Genomic DNA, 14,535 nt, shown 5'->3' on the forward strand with positions numbered 1-14,535 from the left:
TTAATTTCTAGGACTACAGTCTATGATGTATAAAAATACACAGCACACGTGAAAAGATGCTGAACATCATTAGCCAAGAGGGAAACGTAAATCAAAACCACAGTGAGGTCCTACCTCACACCTACTAGGATGGCTACATCAAAAAGACAGATAGTAACAAGTATTGAAAATGCGGAGAAACTGGAACCCTTATACCCTGCTGGTGGGAATAAATGGTGCAGCCACTTTGGAAAGCAGTCTGGCAGCTCTCCAAAACGCTAAACACATAGTGTTAACACGTCACCAGCAATTCCACTCCCAGGTAAACACTCAAGAGAAATGAAAACATATATGCACAAAAATCTTGTACATGAATGGTCACAGTAGCATTATTCATAACTGCTAAGTAGCAGAAATAACCCAAATGTCCATCCGTGGATGAAGAGATAAATAAAACGTGGTATATATTCATATAATGGAACATTATTTATTTATTATTTTTAAAATTTATTTATTTATTTATGGCTGCGTTGGGTCTTCGTTGCTGCGGGCAGGCTTTCTCTAGTTGTGGCGAGCGGGGGCTACTCTTCGTTGTGGTGCGCGGGCTTCTCATTGCGGTGGCTTCTCTTGTTGTGGAGCACGGGGTCTAGGCGCGCGGGCTGCAGTAGTTGTGGCACACGGGCTCAGTAGTTGTGGCTCATGGGCTCTAGGGCGCAGGCTCAGTAGTTGTGGCGCACGGGCTTAGTTGCTCTGTGGCATGTGGGATCTTCCTGGACCAGGGATCGAACCCATGTCCCCTGCATTGGCAGGCAGATTCTTAACCACTGTGCCACCAGGGAAGTCCCTGGAATATTATTTATCAATAAAAAGAAGTTCTGACACACGCTACAACATGGATGAAACTTGAAAACATTACGCTAAATGAAAGAAGGCCACATAGTGTATAATGCCATTTCTAAGAAAGATCCAGGTTAGGCAAATCTATAGAGACATAAAGTAGATGAGTAGTTACCAGGGGTGGGGAGTGGGGAGTGAGGGAGGAATGGCAGTAATGGTTAATGGGTATGGGATTTCTTTCAGGGGGATGAAAATGTTACAAAATTAGATGTGATGATGCCTGCACAGTCCTGTGAATACACTAAAGACAACTGACTTGTACATTTTAAAGGGGTAGATTGTATATGTGAATTACCTCTCAACAACTCTGTTAAAAAACGTACAGCAGCACAGTCTAATAGGCAACATATTTAAAAGAAGTAAGCGTAAGAAGTATAACATCTGTAGAGCTTTGGATTCTTCACAGTAAGTGGGCATTAATGTCTTTAAAAATACAATGACAGGGACTTTCCTGGTGGTCGAGTGGTTAAGACTCCACATTTCCACTGCAGGGGGCATGGGTTCGATCCCTGGTTGGGGAGCTAAGATCCTGCATGCCGCATGACGCGGCTGAAAAAACCAAAACAAAACGTAACAAAAAACAACTATGACAAAACAAAAATACACACACACACACACACACACACCAGGCAATCCTTCAAGCAAGTTGGCTGAGTGCCACTTCAGTGGTACGCACACCAGGGGCGTCCAGAGGGAACTACAAAGGGGCCCCCACTTTTTCCACCTGCCCTGCTGGGTCCAGGCACTGCTTGGGGTGGAGGCCTTCTGTTGGCTGCTTGAAATCTGCACCCACTCGCTACTTCTGAGAGGGTTAGAAACCACTGCCAAGTACCATCCCCACCACACGCCTTCTTCATCATCATATCTGTCATCAATGCCTTCTGTCTTTATAGAAAACAAAACAACAGCAAACAAAACACAAATCCTCTCTGCCCCACACCACTCAGTCAAGCTCGAGGTAAGGGAACGGCTGTGCTCTCTCCTGCCCTCGCTCCAGTCAGAGGACAGAATGGACGGTCTGTCCCCTGTTCTCTCAAGTGACGCGGAAAAGCGCCTCTTGTGCACATATCTTCATGGGACAGTATAACTCATCTTGTACCAGATTTCTCTCTGCACCTTCTTCCCGCCTCATGGGCAGTCCTGTAACTCTACCTACTTCCCCCGTTTCACCTTCTTCACTGCCTTCCCTTAACCTAAAATGACACATTACTGGTCAGAGCCTTGGGAGGGCAGAAGCCTTGGTCACCACTCTGCTTCCTCATCTGAAAAAGTGCTCAGTGGATGCTCCGGAAGTGTCTGCTATGTGCTTTAGGGGCAAAATAAAGTGGCCAATACTCTGAAGATGGCTTGAATTTCCGGGTGGGGAACAAAGCTAAGACGGCAGGAGGAGAACCTGGCTATTAGGACATGGTTTTAACAGGGAGATGAGGAGTAATGATTATTTAATCTAAAAAAAGTCTCAAGGGCTTCCGGTCTCCTAGGTGGTTCTGGTAATGCGCACCGCCTCTGTGAAACGCACAGGAGGGACTGATTCAAGCAGGCAGGCCCGACGTGGTGCAAGGGCAGGGCTCTGACCCCAACCCGCCAAGCCTCGCCTCACTGGGCTCCGCAGACTCCTCCCTCCTGGGTTAAGAGTGGGACTCAGGGACTGCAGGCAGCAGAGGCTCTGTCGAAACTGAAAAACCTTCCATACGTGTCATTTAATATAGAATAAACTTACGTGTTTATAAATTTAATAGATGACATACTAGTACATGTAATTCAAAAAGAGAATGAATTTAATATATAATAAAGCAGCATTTAAAATCGACGGAGAAAATGGAATGTTCAACACACAATGTAGGGACTAATGATTTTTCAATCATTTTATAAGACAAAGTTATATCCCTACCCTGAGCCATTAAAAAAAAAAAGTTCCAGGAGGATTACAAAATGTACTGTGAACAACAGAATTATGAGAGTGTTAGGAGAAAGTATTAGAGATTTTTCTTTGTGATTCTGGGGTTTGGGAGGCCTTCCAGAGTAATTGAGAGTTGAAACCAAGAGGGAAAAAAAGACATTCCGCAATTTTCCTTAGTCTGAATGGGTGAGGTTTTTGAGGATTTACTGCTCAGTATATGCTTGTGACGGTTCTTCTGGTGGGAGTCTGGTGGAGGAACCCAAACGGCTCTCACAGTCCTAGGCTGACTACATGCTGGTAAATTCTGAACTGTAAGAGTTAACAGTAATAAATTAATCAGGTTGATCTCAACTTTGGATACAACAGATTGTGAATGCAAAAAGAACACGACTTTCTTTTTCCAAAGCAAACACACTAACGTAAGAAAGAAACATATTTTAGGTCAACGAGTCTAGTCAATTTTGAAATATATAGCTTTGGGGAAAAAATCAGAAACTTAAGGAGTTCAATGGAAATCAGCATTTAAAATTTTATGTTAAGCCACGAGGATTCCCTAGTAACTGGGGAGTACTATTTCAAAACCAGACAAAACACCAACAATTCAAAAAAACTCAAGAGAAAACTGGAGTTCAGTGTCAAACGTAAGAGTTTTAGTAATGGTATCACATGAAATGTTTCCAGGCGGTAGTGACTGAGGTCACAATGGGACCTGCAAAGGACCCGGGAACAGGAGACTGAGATTTTGGGGCTGAGATTTTGAAACCAACGATGAACTAACTGCAGGATGACAAGAGCTGGGTGCATCTCAGCTCATCAGGGTGGACTGTCCTGACACCAGCTTGGTCCCACCACTGTCTTAACTCCTCCCCATCATTAGAATTTTCCTGTACACGTATGGACAACATGCTTACTTCTAAATTATATATGAGCACTATTACATTAATGTTATATATCTTAAAAAAAATTTAAAGAGGGTAAGGCAGTAAGTACAAATGAAAGTTCTAACATTTCTACCCCACAGGGTAGTTGTGAGGATTAAATGAGTTAACACATGTAGGGCACTTTCGTCCCTAGAAGGTCCCTCACTGTAATCCAGGACATATTACAAAGATTTTCATTCTTCAAGGTACAAGCACAAATTTTTGAACAGCAGGATTTTTTCGTGGCAAGTGTCATGTTAGGCTCAAATGTCTTAGCACAGTCTAAGAATATCAGAGTCCTGTTTGTAACTCAGGTTTGGGACACGCTGGTTAAACCGTAATCACTTACCATATGGACTACTTCTGGGTAAATAGGCTCTGTGATCACATTCCGATTATGGGTGATATATTCTACCATTTCACTTAAAGCAGCTCGTTTTACTTCCTTCCACTTTAGGTCACTTAGTGGATCGGAAACAAAGTCAAAGAGGACACAACACTGACGTAACTTCTGGATAAAAAGCTTCTCTTGATCAGCAGGAGGAACATCTGAAAAGGAGAAAGCAAAGTATATTGACTGCAAAAATGCTTAACCCAGAATTATTGTGAAATACTTTTAAGCTTTCTACTATTTTTATTTCGAATTAATAGAGATTCAAGAAACAAGAGATGGGGCTTCCCTGGTGGCGCAGTGGTTGAGAGTCTGCCTGCCGATGCAGGGGACACGGGATCATGTCCCGGTCCGGGAAGATCCCACATGCTGCGGAGCGGCTGGGCCCGTGAGCCATGGCCGCTGAGCCTGCGAGTCCAGAGCCTGTGCTCCGCAACGGAGAGGCCACAATGGTGAGAGGCCTGTGTACCGCCAAAAACAAAAACAAAACAAAAAAAAAGAGATGGGGTAGGGGTGAATAGAGGTTAAACACTCCTTAAAGAAAATGAAAGGAAAAAAGAACAGCTAGTCACTGCTCAGATCATATGCTTCGTATGATAAAGTTTCTATACTTTTTAACTCTCTGAAGCCACGTCCAGAGTTACTGTTCAAAATAAATTCCTTCTAAATGCATTCATTCAACAAACATAACCTAGCACCAATGATCACATGCTGGTACTGTGCTGGGCAGTGGAACAAGAGGCAAAAACCACAGCCCCGGTGTGGGGAGCACGGACACCCACACCGCGTGACAGCTGCAACAGGTACAGGCAAGGTAAGAAAAGGTCACAGGAAGGATGCTCCCTCAGGTCTGCTGTTGCTCTGGACTTCCAGGGGAAGGGCACGGTGGCCGTCCATCGGCCAGCTGGCAAACAACAAGTGGCATCAGTGTGGAGCTTGCCCAAACGAGCTGTCACACACATGCTGTGAGGGTCTCCACCCTGGTGCCCCACACAAAGCACATCTCCTCCTCAATGTGGGCTATGGTCAATGCACGTTACACACGATGTCAACAATGTAGAAAGAGCGCAAATGATAATATTACTGAGGGAGTGCTTACCAGGGCCAGGTGCCATATTAAAAGCTTTATACATATTTACAAAATATAATCTTTGCAATGACATAACAGAGACAAGATACAGGCACAGAGGGTCAGTGCAGGGCTGGAAAGTGATGGAGCTCTGTGTGACTTTCTAGAATTCTGGGAGGTCTGGAAAACTCCAATCTGCCAGTGTGAGCTTGACAGCTTTTTTCAGTGAAAATGAGATCAGTGGTGATATTAACGAATAGGGTTTATAGATACATTGACTGAAATGTGTCCAAGATCTGCAAAATGGCTCCAAAGATCTCCATGACTCAGTGAACCAGTATTTTCCACGTGATCAATAAATGGTGTTACAGTATCAGTCAAGGGCAAAAGAGCCATTCAATGGGCAAGAGAGTCCACTGGTTTTTGTTTTTTAAAATTAATTAATTTATTTATGGCTGTGTTTTGGGTCTTTGTTGCTGCGCGTGGGCTTTATCTAGTTGCAGTGAGCGGGGGCTACCCTTCGTTGCAGTGCGCGGGCTTCTCACTGCGGTGGCTTCTCTTGTTGCGGAGCACCGGCTCCAAGCGCGCGGGCTTCAGTAGTTATGGCACGTGGGCTCAGCAATTGTGGCACACGGGCTTAGTTGCTCCGTGGCATGTGGGATCTTCCTGGACCAGGGCTCGAATCCGTGTCCCCTGCATTGGCAGGCGGATTCTTAACCACTGCGCCACCGGGGAAGTCCCAGTCCGCTGGGTTTTAATGTAATAAAGTGTATAGAGAGTTTATTCACATGGTTTCAGATTCCACATTGCAGATTCGTTCAAGAAACTTCTCGTTTGTTAAGTTTTGGTGTAGTATGAAAGAAAATGTCCACAACTATCTGAAAAGCCTATTAAAATACTCCTCCTTTTCCCAATCAGTGTCTTCCTACATTGTTTCAACCAAAACACGTGGCAACAGACGGAATGCAGAGGCACACAGGAGAATCCAGCTCTCGCCTATTAAGCCAGACATTAAAAAGATTTGCAAAAAGAGAAAATGATGCCACCCTCTCACTAAACTTGTCTTTGCTTTAGGAAATATGGCTATTTTCATAAAAGTGTGATATTTCTGTTAACATGTAATAAGGTTTATTATTTTTAATGAATTAATAAACACACATTTTTTCTGGTTTAATTTCTAGCGTGGTCAGTATCGGTAGCCAAATCCGCATAAACAAAAGCTCTCTGGGTCCTACATAGTTTTTAGGAGCGTGAAGGGGTCCTGAGATCAAAGCTGCTGAGTGCCCTTCCCCACAACAGCCGGCACCCCAGTGGGCGCCTGGGGGCGGGGCCTGGCGCTCCTGCTTCCACCCGCCTCTCTGTGCCTCAGAGCCCACCCTGCCCACCCTGCTTTCCTTTCCTGCCCTAACTGCCCCCTCCTGTTTGGGGTTCTTGCTCAGGCCTCCCTCCCTGCCTGGTCAGAGAGGACGTACTCCTGGGCTGCCTTTAAGCTCCTACTGCCTTGAACAGGCAGCTGCCTTGCTGGGCACTTCTTCCCCATCTAGCTGCTGTCTGAGGGCAGGTCCCAGGTGATTGTTTCCTGGTTCTCGGTACCCCCTAATGCCCAGTGTGGAGCCCTGCAAACAGCAGGCACTCAGCACAGCCACCGGAAAGGCCCATTTCCTGGGGAGCTCCCCTAGTTCCCACACTGCACGCAGAGGTCAGCAGTGCACAGCCGGTCCAAGGGGTGAGGACATGCTGCCTGAAGGGGACTCAGGGGACCATGGGAACCGAACTGTGATCCATAAACATTCTGAGTCCAGGTGACTGGAATCACTTAAATGAGTAATAGTCACTATAATGTCTGGGTACCTGTACATGCAGATATCCAGCCCTTTTCAATGAAAAGCTCCGTGCTTGACTTCAGTCCTCACTCAACTCTGCACCTCTGCTCACCCTCCACTTTGCCAGGATCACCTTAAATGAGTGCATTTTGTAGCCACAGCTTGTATACGTGGAACCTTCTGGCTTTCTCACGTCCTTGGTGCCGCAGAGAACTGAGAAGCCCACATCTACCCCTAAGAGTCACCTGATGATGACTTAGCTGTCACCAAAACACTAAAACAAACCTATTATGATAAGAAGGAAGAGCAGAGTAAAATCTTTTTCTTTTTTCATAGAATTTCTATCTAAAATTCTTCTAAAAAGCAAGGAAATCTCAACTTTCTGGAAATTGTCAATTCTCCCAGGGTTCCAGACAGCTAAGGTGTTACTGTACTATTTTCGTTTATAGTTTATAAAAAAAAAGTTTGTGAGCATAATCTCATGAACTCTTTTATTATTATTATTATTTTTGTTTGTTTTTTTGCGGTACGCGGGCCTCTCAGTGCTGCGGCCCCTCCCGTTCCGGAGCACAGGCTCCGGACGCGCAGGCTCAGCGGCCATGGCTCATGGGCCCAGCCGCTCCGTGTCATGCAGGATCCTCCCGGACCGGGGCACGAACCCGGGTCCCCTGCATCGGCAGGCGGACTCCCAACCGCTGTGCCACCAGGGAAGCCCTCTTTTATTTTTTAACACCTCATTTGGTTACATTTACAACTGCACTGTTTAAAAAAAGTATATTATACCAATGAAGTTGAATATAGTTGTAAAAATATTGCATCCATAGCCCCTATCAAATATTTCCATATGGTTTTTGAATGCAAGTTAATTTAGCTTCTTATCGGTCACCGTATTTTAAAAATCTTTGCTTTCTGCTGCGTTAACAGGACTGTACCACTGGGAATAAAAATGAGTGGAGGTGGCAGAAGAATATGCTTTTTTACCTTTATGTATTCTGATTCTTTACCAGTGTGAGTTATTTTTGTAATAATTAAAAAATAAGCTCTTTAAAAACTATTAAGTTAGCACTGCTAATCTTGAAAGAAGAAAAAAGGTATGACAGAATACAACCTGTATCTGACTTTACTGTTCTGATTATCATGTAATGTGAACCAAATGATAAAAACTAATTGGGATTGACACTGTTGGTATATTACACTTCAGTGTTTGGTATTCAAGAGTGCCTGACTCTAAGGTAATAAACCATGACCCTGGATTTGACCCAATTCTTACAATTACTCCTACGAAGCAGAATTTTAAAAAAAAGAATGGATTTTGAATTCTGCCCATGAGTGACACTGGCTTACTTTAATTTTAAACTGTACATGGACTAATAACACCAACATTCTTGTTTCAGGACATATTAATGAGCAGTCTTAAGCCCGGAAGAGAATACCAACTAAATAGCATAATATGAGACAAAATTCTGTAGCCTGTGGGCACTGTCAGGAACCCTGTGACAGAGCTCTGTAACTAGAAAGGGGTGTGAAGAGGACAGCTGCCCAGGACAAGTCCCAGGACACCACCCAGAGGCCCAACACCATATTGAGTCCTCTGACCTAAGAGAAAGAGGAACACGGAAGAGGCAATCACCATTTTGGCTGGAGAACACTGTTAACGTTAATTAATATATCCTTTTATTATTATTTTTCACGTTAAGCGCTGTAACATTCTTCTACACAAATAATATCACAAGTACCTTATGTTTGTATAAATCTTTTCGCCCCCTCCCCACTTCCCCAAACTATTTTCACTGATTTGTTAATGTGAACTTGGGATACTTCCCAATTATTTCAAGGTAAATCCTTGATGATACCAGGAGCAAACCACATGGACATACTCATGCAAAACCTGCAGGGGGCGAGGACCAGAGAAAAGACTCCAACCCATGGCACCTGAAGGTGAGAACGGATCATCCTTTTAAAAACATACGTACTAAAGGGAAGCCTGTAATTAATAAATGATGCAAAGGGATGTTTAATGAAGTTACCCAGAGTGGGGTCAGCCCCCATTTCTGGCTTTGTGAGTGTTCCTGGTCCCACGGTAGAGGAGGGCAGCGTTCTCACATCAGTGGCACGCCAGACCAAGCTATAAGGAGTGGACACCTCCACTGACCCCTGACCTCCAAAGTGGAGGTGAGCCCTGGGGGCTACCCAAGGTGATGACAGTAGAACTTCTACTTATATTTTCTTCTGCAAAGAATAACAAAGTAAGATGTACTGATATTTAATATAGGAATTGAGCACTGGAGGTGTGTGCTTGAGACTACTCTACTGCCAGGTAAGTCTGATCAAGGGTCTGGAGGCCACTGCTGGGCAGTGGGCAGGCCTTCCCAAGTGAATCCTAAATGACTGAGCATGTCACAGCTGACTCCACAGGTGTTTTGAGCATTTGGGCACCTCAGTTACTGAAGGGACCGATGGACGTGACAATAAATTTTAACCACCAAATTGTAGGATAGGACATGATAAGGCTGCATCACTAAACTATCACTGTATGTGAAGAGGCATCATGTGAACTCTATTTGTGAGTAGAAAAACTATGGGGAAAAAAAAAAGCCAAGCCCACTTCCACATGACACGTCTTGGTGGTGAGGAGAAACATTCCAAGATACAGAAAGGACCAACTTTCAGTAGGACAGTCACAGAAAGACAGGCCTTTCTAGCACGGAGATGATGGCTTTTCTCAAATAAACATAACCCCAATGAGACAAAAGCCAGAGCTGCACAAACCACAGGCCCAGAGAACATCACCTGGAGAGATGCCCTCAGAGGCACGCCCGTAAGGGTGGGAACCGCTTCGCGCTCACTCATGTACGCTTCTGCTAAGCAGCTAAGGCAGACTGACTTTCAGAGACCCCCGTGCGTCCACCGCTCCCCGCCCCCCGCCCTCCCAGCACTTGTGCCACCTTCCTGACAGTATGGGGCCACGAGTCTGCGAACATGTGCCTGTCCTGAGCCTGCAGACAAGAGACACCACACAAAACTGAAACCAGCGTGCAAACTCTCCAAAAGGACGGAGCCAATCCTTCAGCTCTGGCGTCCTCTTGTCTTTCCAATGTATTTATTCTTAGTACAAAGTGAGCAGTAATAAAGTTGAATCCAATTAATCCAATTGGAGTAAATTTGGGATTCGTCATTAATATGCACTAATCCACTTAGTTCTATTTCGCATACGAGAACACTTAGCAGATGGCAAGTTTCCCCCACCGAGAACAGTTCGGCGATATTACTTTGTTTTTGAAAGTAAAATTCATGCACCATTTTTGAAATGACCATTTCCCCACGGCCTCCTGCGTCTCCTCTGTCCTGGCTCAAGTGTCTGCAGACACGAGAGCCCTTCTGCTGCACCATCGCTTCTCTGGGCACCAACATCACGGACTCTCAGAGCCTTACAACGGGCCTTACTATGTGTGAGACTAAGTTCCTTCCCCTTGCTCTGCTTCATGTCTTGACTATTCACGGCCCTTCAAATTTCCCCTATCAATATGGGGAGAACAGCAGTCGCTGCAATATTGAATCTTTCAATCCATGAACATGGAATATTTCTCCAATTACTTTTTTCCTTAAGTGTCTTTCAATAAAATTTTACAATTTTCTCCTAAAAACGTAAATCTAAAAAATAAATCATTTTTTAGATTTATTCTTAGGTATTTATTAAGTTTTGATGCTACTGTAAAGTGTACCTTTAAAAAGACTGAAGAATTTTCTAACTGCTGCTGTGATCTAGAAAAGAACAGATTTGGGGTATTACTTTTGTATCCAGCTACCTCGACTCTTACTAATCCTACCGGCGTATCTGCAACTCCCTTCGGTTTTCTGTGTATGCCACCCTCTCACTTGGAAATGCCCACACTGTTCTCTTCCCTGCCTGAGCAACGCGCTGCAAGGAAGCGGCGAGAGCGGCTCCCTCATCTCCGTGCCCTCTCAGAGGGAAGCTCTTGCTAGCTCCCCACCCATAGCTCCCCACCCAGTTCGATGCTTACCCCCAGACTCTCTAGATAACGCTTCCCAGATTAAGGAGCTGACCTGTAGGCTCAGTGCCACCCCAATCCACATCCAACAGAGAATTCGGTGAAGTGCTAAGTGACTTCTAAAAGGTATTACGTGGAAAAGCAAAGGGTCAACACCAACCAAGACCCTTGGAGAAGAACGGCAGGGTGGGGGGACTTGCTGTTCCAGAAATCTAGACTCACCGGGGAAGCTTCATAAATGACAATGGCCCAGCCCTGTACTGCCACAGAGAACAGAGCCCAGAACAGGCCTGTACAGATGTGGATAACTGATTTAGGACAGACTGGATTACAGAACAGTGATGAAAGATCAGTCTTTGAAAATATGGCGCTGGGACAGAAAGGAAGGAAGAAAGGAGAAAGAAAAGAAGAAGAAATTGGACCACATTATATGCAAAAATAAAAAATAAGTTCCTAGAGGGTTAGGACTTCAGTCTGAAAGACAAAACTCTAATGCTCTTAGAAAATAATACAAAAGAATATCTCATATAGAGAAAGAAGTAGAGGACTTCTTAAGACCTAAGAACTGTAATCATTACAAGACTGATATGTTGAACTATACAAAATCAAACATTTTTCTTCATCGAGACACCACAAAGAATGAACAGACAAGCCACAGAGTGGGGGAACTATTTGAATACATATAGCCAATGAATTAATGTCCAGAATATGTAAGCATTTCCAATAAATCAGTAAGAAATATTCAGAGTACCAACAGAAAAGTAGGCAAACGTCTTAACCAAGCACTTCATGAATATACCCCAAAGCCTAATCACTCGTGAAAGGCTGTCACTCATTTATGGCCAGAGGAATGCAAATTAAAACCACAACGAGAGGGACTTCCCTGGTGGCGCAGTGGTTAAGAATCCGCCTGCCAATGCAGGGCACATGGTTTGATCCCTGGCCAGGAAGATCCCACATGCCGCGGAGCAACTAAGCCCGTGCGCCACAACTACTGAGCCTGCGCTCTAGAGCCCACGTGCCACAGCTACTGAAGCCCGCGTGCCTAGAGCCCGTGTTCCACAACAAGAGATGCCGCCATGGGCTTCCCTGGTGGCGCAGTGGTTGAGAGTCCGCCTGCCGAAGGAGGGGACACGGGTTCGTGCCCCGGTCCGGGAGGATCCCACATGCCGCGGAGCGGCTGGGCCCGTGAGCCATGCCGCTGGGCCTGCACGTCCGGAGCCTGTGCCCCGCAACGGGAGAGGCCACAACAGTGAGAGGCCCGTGTACCGCAAAAAAAAAAAAAAAAAGAGAGAAGCCACCGCAATGAGAAGCCCACGCACCTCAAACGAAGAGTAGCCCCCACTCGCTGCAACTAGAGAAAGCCTGCGCGCAGCAACTCAGACTCAACACAGCCAAAAATAAAAATATAGAATAAATTAAAAAAAAACCCACAATGAGATATCACAAGACACCCAAAAGAATGGCAAAAAGTCTGAGGAAACCAAGTGTTGGGAGGAGCTGTGCTCGGCTGGAGGTCTCACACTGCTGGGCAGGGCTGCGGGGTCTGGCGTCACCAAGGACAGAGGCACACAAATGTGCCTGTGCGCTGGGAATACAGGACCTTCCGGGAGCTGTAGGGGTGCCTGGTAGGGGTGCTGGTTACAGAAATATTCGCTTTGTAATTATTCATGACACTCTTTAGTTGTTCTATACGCGCTGTGAGTTACATTACAAATTAAAAAGGCCCCAGGATCCATGCCTACGGCAAAAGCCCCTCAAGAACACTTAAGAACACACAGTGAGACAGGAGCCTCCTTCCTCCACAGCCACCCTCTGCCTCGACTCTCCTCCCAAGAGGCAAGCGCGGCAGCCGGCGCCTGGGTCTCCCAGAGCCGCCCAGCACGCACACTCCAGGCACAGGTATGTGTGGCGTGTCCTCCATGACAGCTTTAGGGGAACAGACACCGACAATCTCCAAACTGACCTCGATCTACTTGGGACACGGACACACACGATCCCAGCACATTTCCTAACGTCCCTCTATGCGGTATTTGTGTGGAAGAATTTCAGCTCTGGATATCTTTTTTTTTTAATTGAAAAAATTTCCCAGTCCAGATGAAATCTAAGGGATCTCTAATTTTTCTAATTATATAAAGTTTCTCCCTCTTCCTCTCAGAGAAAAGATCAGCAATTATGACTCCAGATGTATAATATAAAAATTGTGGTATGACTTATCAGATCTAAAGCATCTGGTATGAAGCAGAGCAGAGCAGGCACCAGCCTTGAACACGTGGAGCCTGTATTGTAAGGAATTAATTAAAAAATTTATCCGACATACACATGCCAGGCACTGTACCAGGCATGACAACACAGAGATAAATTTAAACGTGATACTTGATCTAAAAGAAAATAACAACTAAAACATATGAGAAGTGTACTGACGTGTGAGGTGTGATGGGGCCTGGGGGTGGGGGGCAGGGTGCAGGTGCAGGAAAGGGTTTCCTGGGGTGCACTTGAGCTTGGCCTTGGAGGGAGGGCAGGAGCCACATCAGTTCAGGGAGGCTGAGGCTCACTGTGGAGGGACCGGGGCCACGCTCAGCTGCAAAGACTTTATCTACAGGTGCCCACTTCTCAAATCGGAGGGCCTTGAAGTTACAGGGCAAATTCTCCTGGAAAACCAATTTTCCTCAAAAAGACAGAGGCTTAAATGAGAATAACAGATTACATTTTACAAACCCTAAATTAATCACACTGGATCTTTAGTCAAACATTTTTCATAGAGGAGGAACTCTGTCTTGTTCATTACTTTGTCCTCAGTATCTAGAACTGGTCAAGCACATACTGGGACCTCAAATACGTGCTCAAAATAAAAAAGGCGATCTGAAAGAAGGAAATTCAGGTAATTTAACTGAGCGGTACCATAACTTAAACCATATTTATATTAAAATAATGACACATGTATCAGAGTAGAATGCAAAGTCCATATAAACTTAGGACAAAATCAAGTTCTTCCAAGAAACTTGGATGCTTGTGACAGGCATTTCAGCACTCTGGACTCTCAGAGGTTTGCATTTTGATAGAATAATCTGAGAAGTACTGTGAGTAGATAGCTTTGATCACAGAGGGTTTTTAAGCAGATGAGTGAGTGACACAACGTGACCTGGGAAAAAGATCTCTTCAGAAGTGACACGGGGGACTGAAATGAGGATGACAGAAGTAGGAAGATCTACTTCAAAGGAGAAGGCAACAGTCTGGGAACCAATTTCTCAGCCTTCTCGCGAGGCAGTCATGACACCAAGCACGGTTCCTCAGGGTGCTGGCCTAGCAGGGATCACTTTTGGTAACAATTATCTCTTACTCCATAAATCCAAACTTCTACAACTTGAAAGCATGATAAACATACTGAATGAAACACTCACTTCATGTAGATGATGTGATGAAACGAATTCTACCCTGATCCTTGGCACCTACATAATTCCAAAATTGAGTTAATCTTCTCAAACAGTTCCTAACTTGGTTGATGATGTTCAAAATTACAATAAATCTTTCTCAATGTCACAACGC

At 45.0% G+C, this 14,535-nt stretch overlaps 1 protein-coding gene across 10 annotated transcripts in view; it reads right to left on the reverse strand.

The window, feature by feature from the left end:
• The window catches only part of PPP2R5C (protein phosphatase 2 regulatory subunit B'gamma), a 132,391-nt gene that overhangs the window by 48,996 nt on the left and 68,860 nt on the right, over positions 1 to 14,535 (reverse strand). For all 10 annotated transcript variants that reach the window (XM_060158971.1, XM_060158877.1, XM_060159065.1 and 7 more), the window contains one exon: positions 4,046 to 4,245. In XM_060158971.1, the coding sequence (XP_060014954.1) occupies positions 4,046 to 4,245 (200 nt within the window). The remainder of the gene's footprint in view (positions 1 to 4,045; positions 4,246 to 14,535) is intronic.

This window comes from Lagenorhynchus albirostris, chromosome 1 (genome assembly GCF_949774975.1).
Source record: "Lagenorhynchus albirostris chromosome 1, mLagAlb1.1, whole genome shotgun sequence".
In the NCBI taxonomy this organism is placed as follows: domain Eukaryota; kingdom Metazoa; phylum Chordata; class Mammalia; order Artiodactyla; family Delphinidae; genus Lagenorhynchus; species Lagenorhynchus albirostris.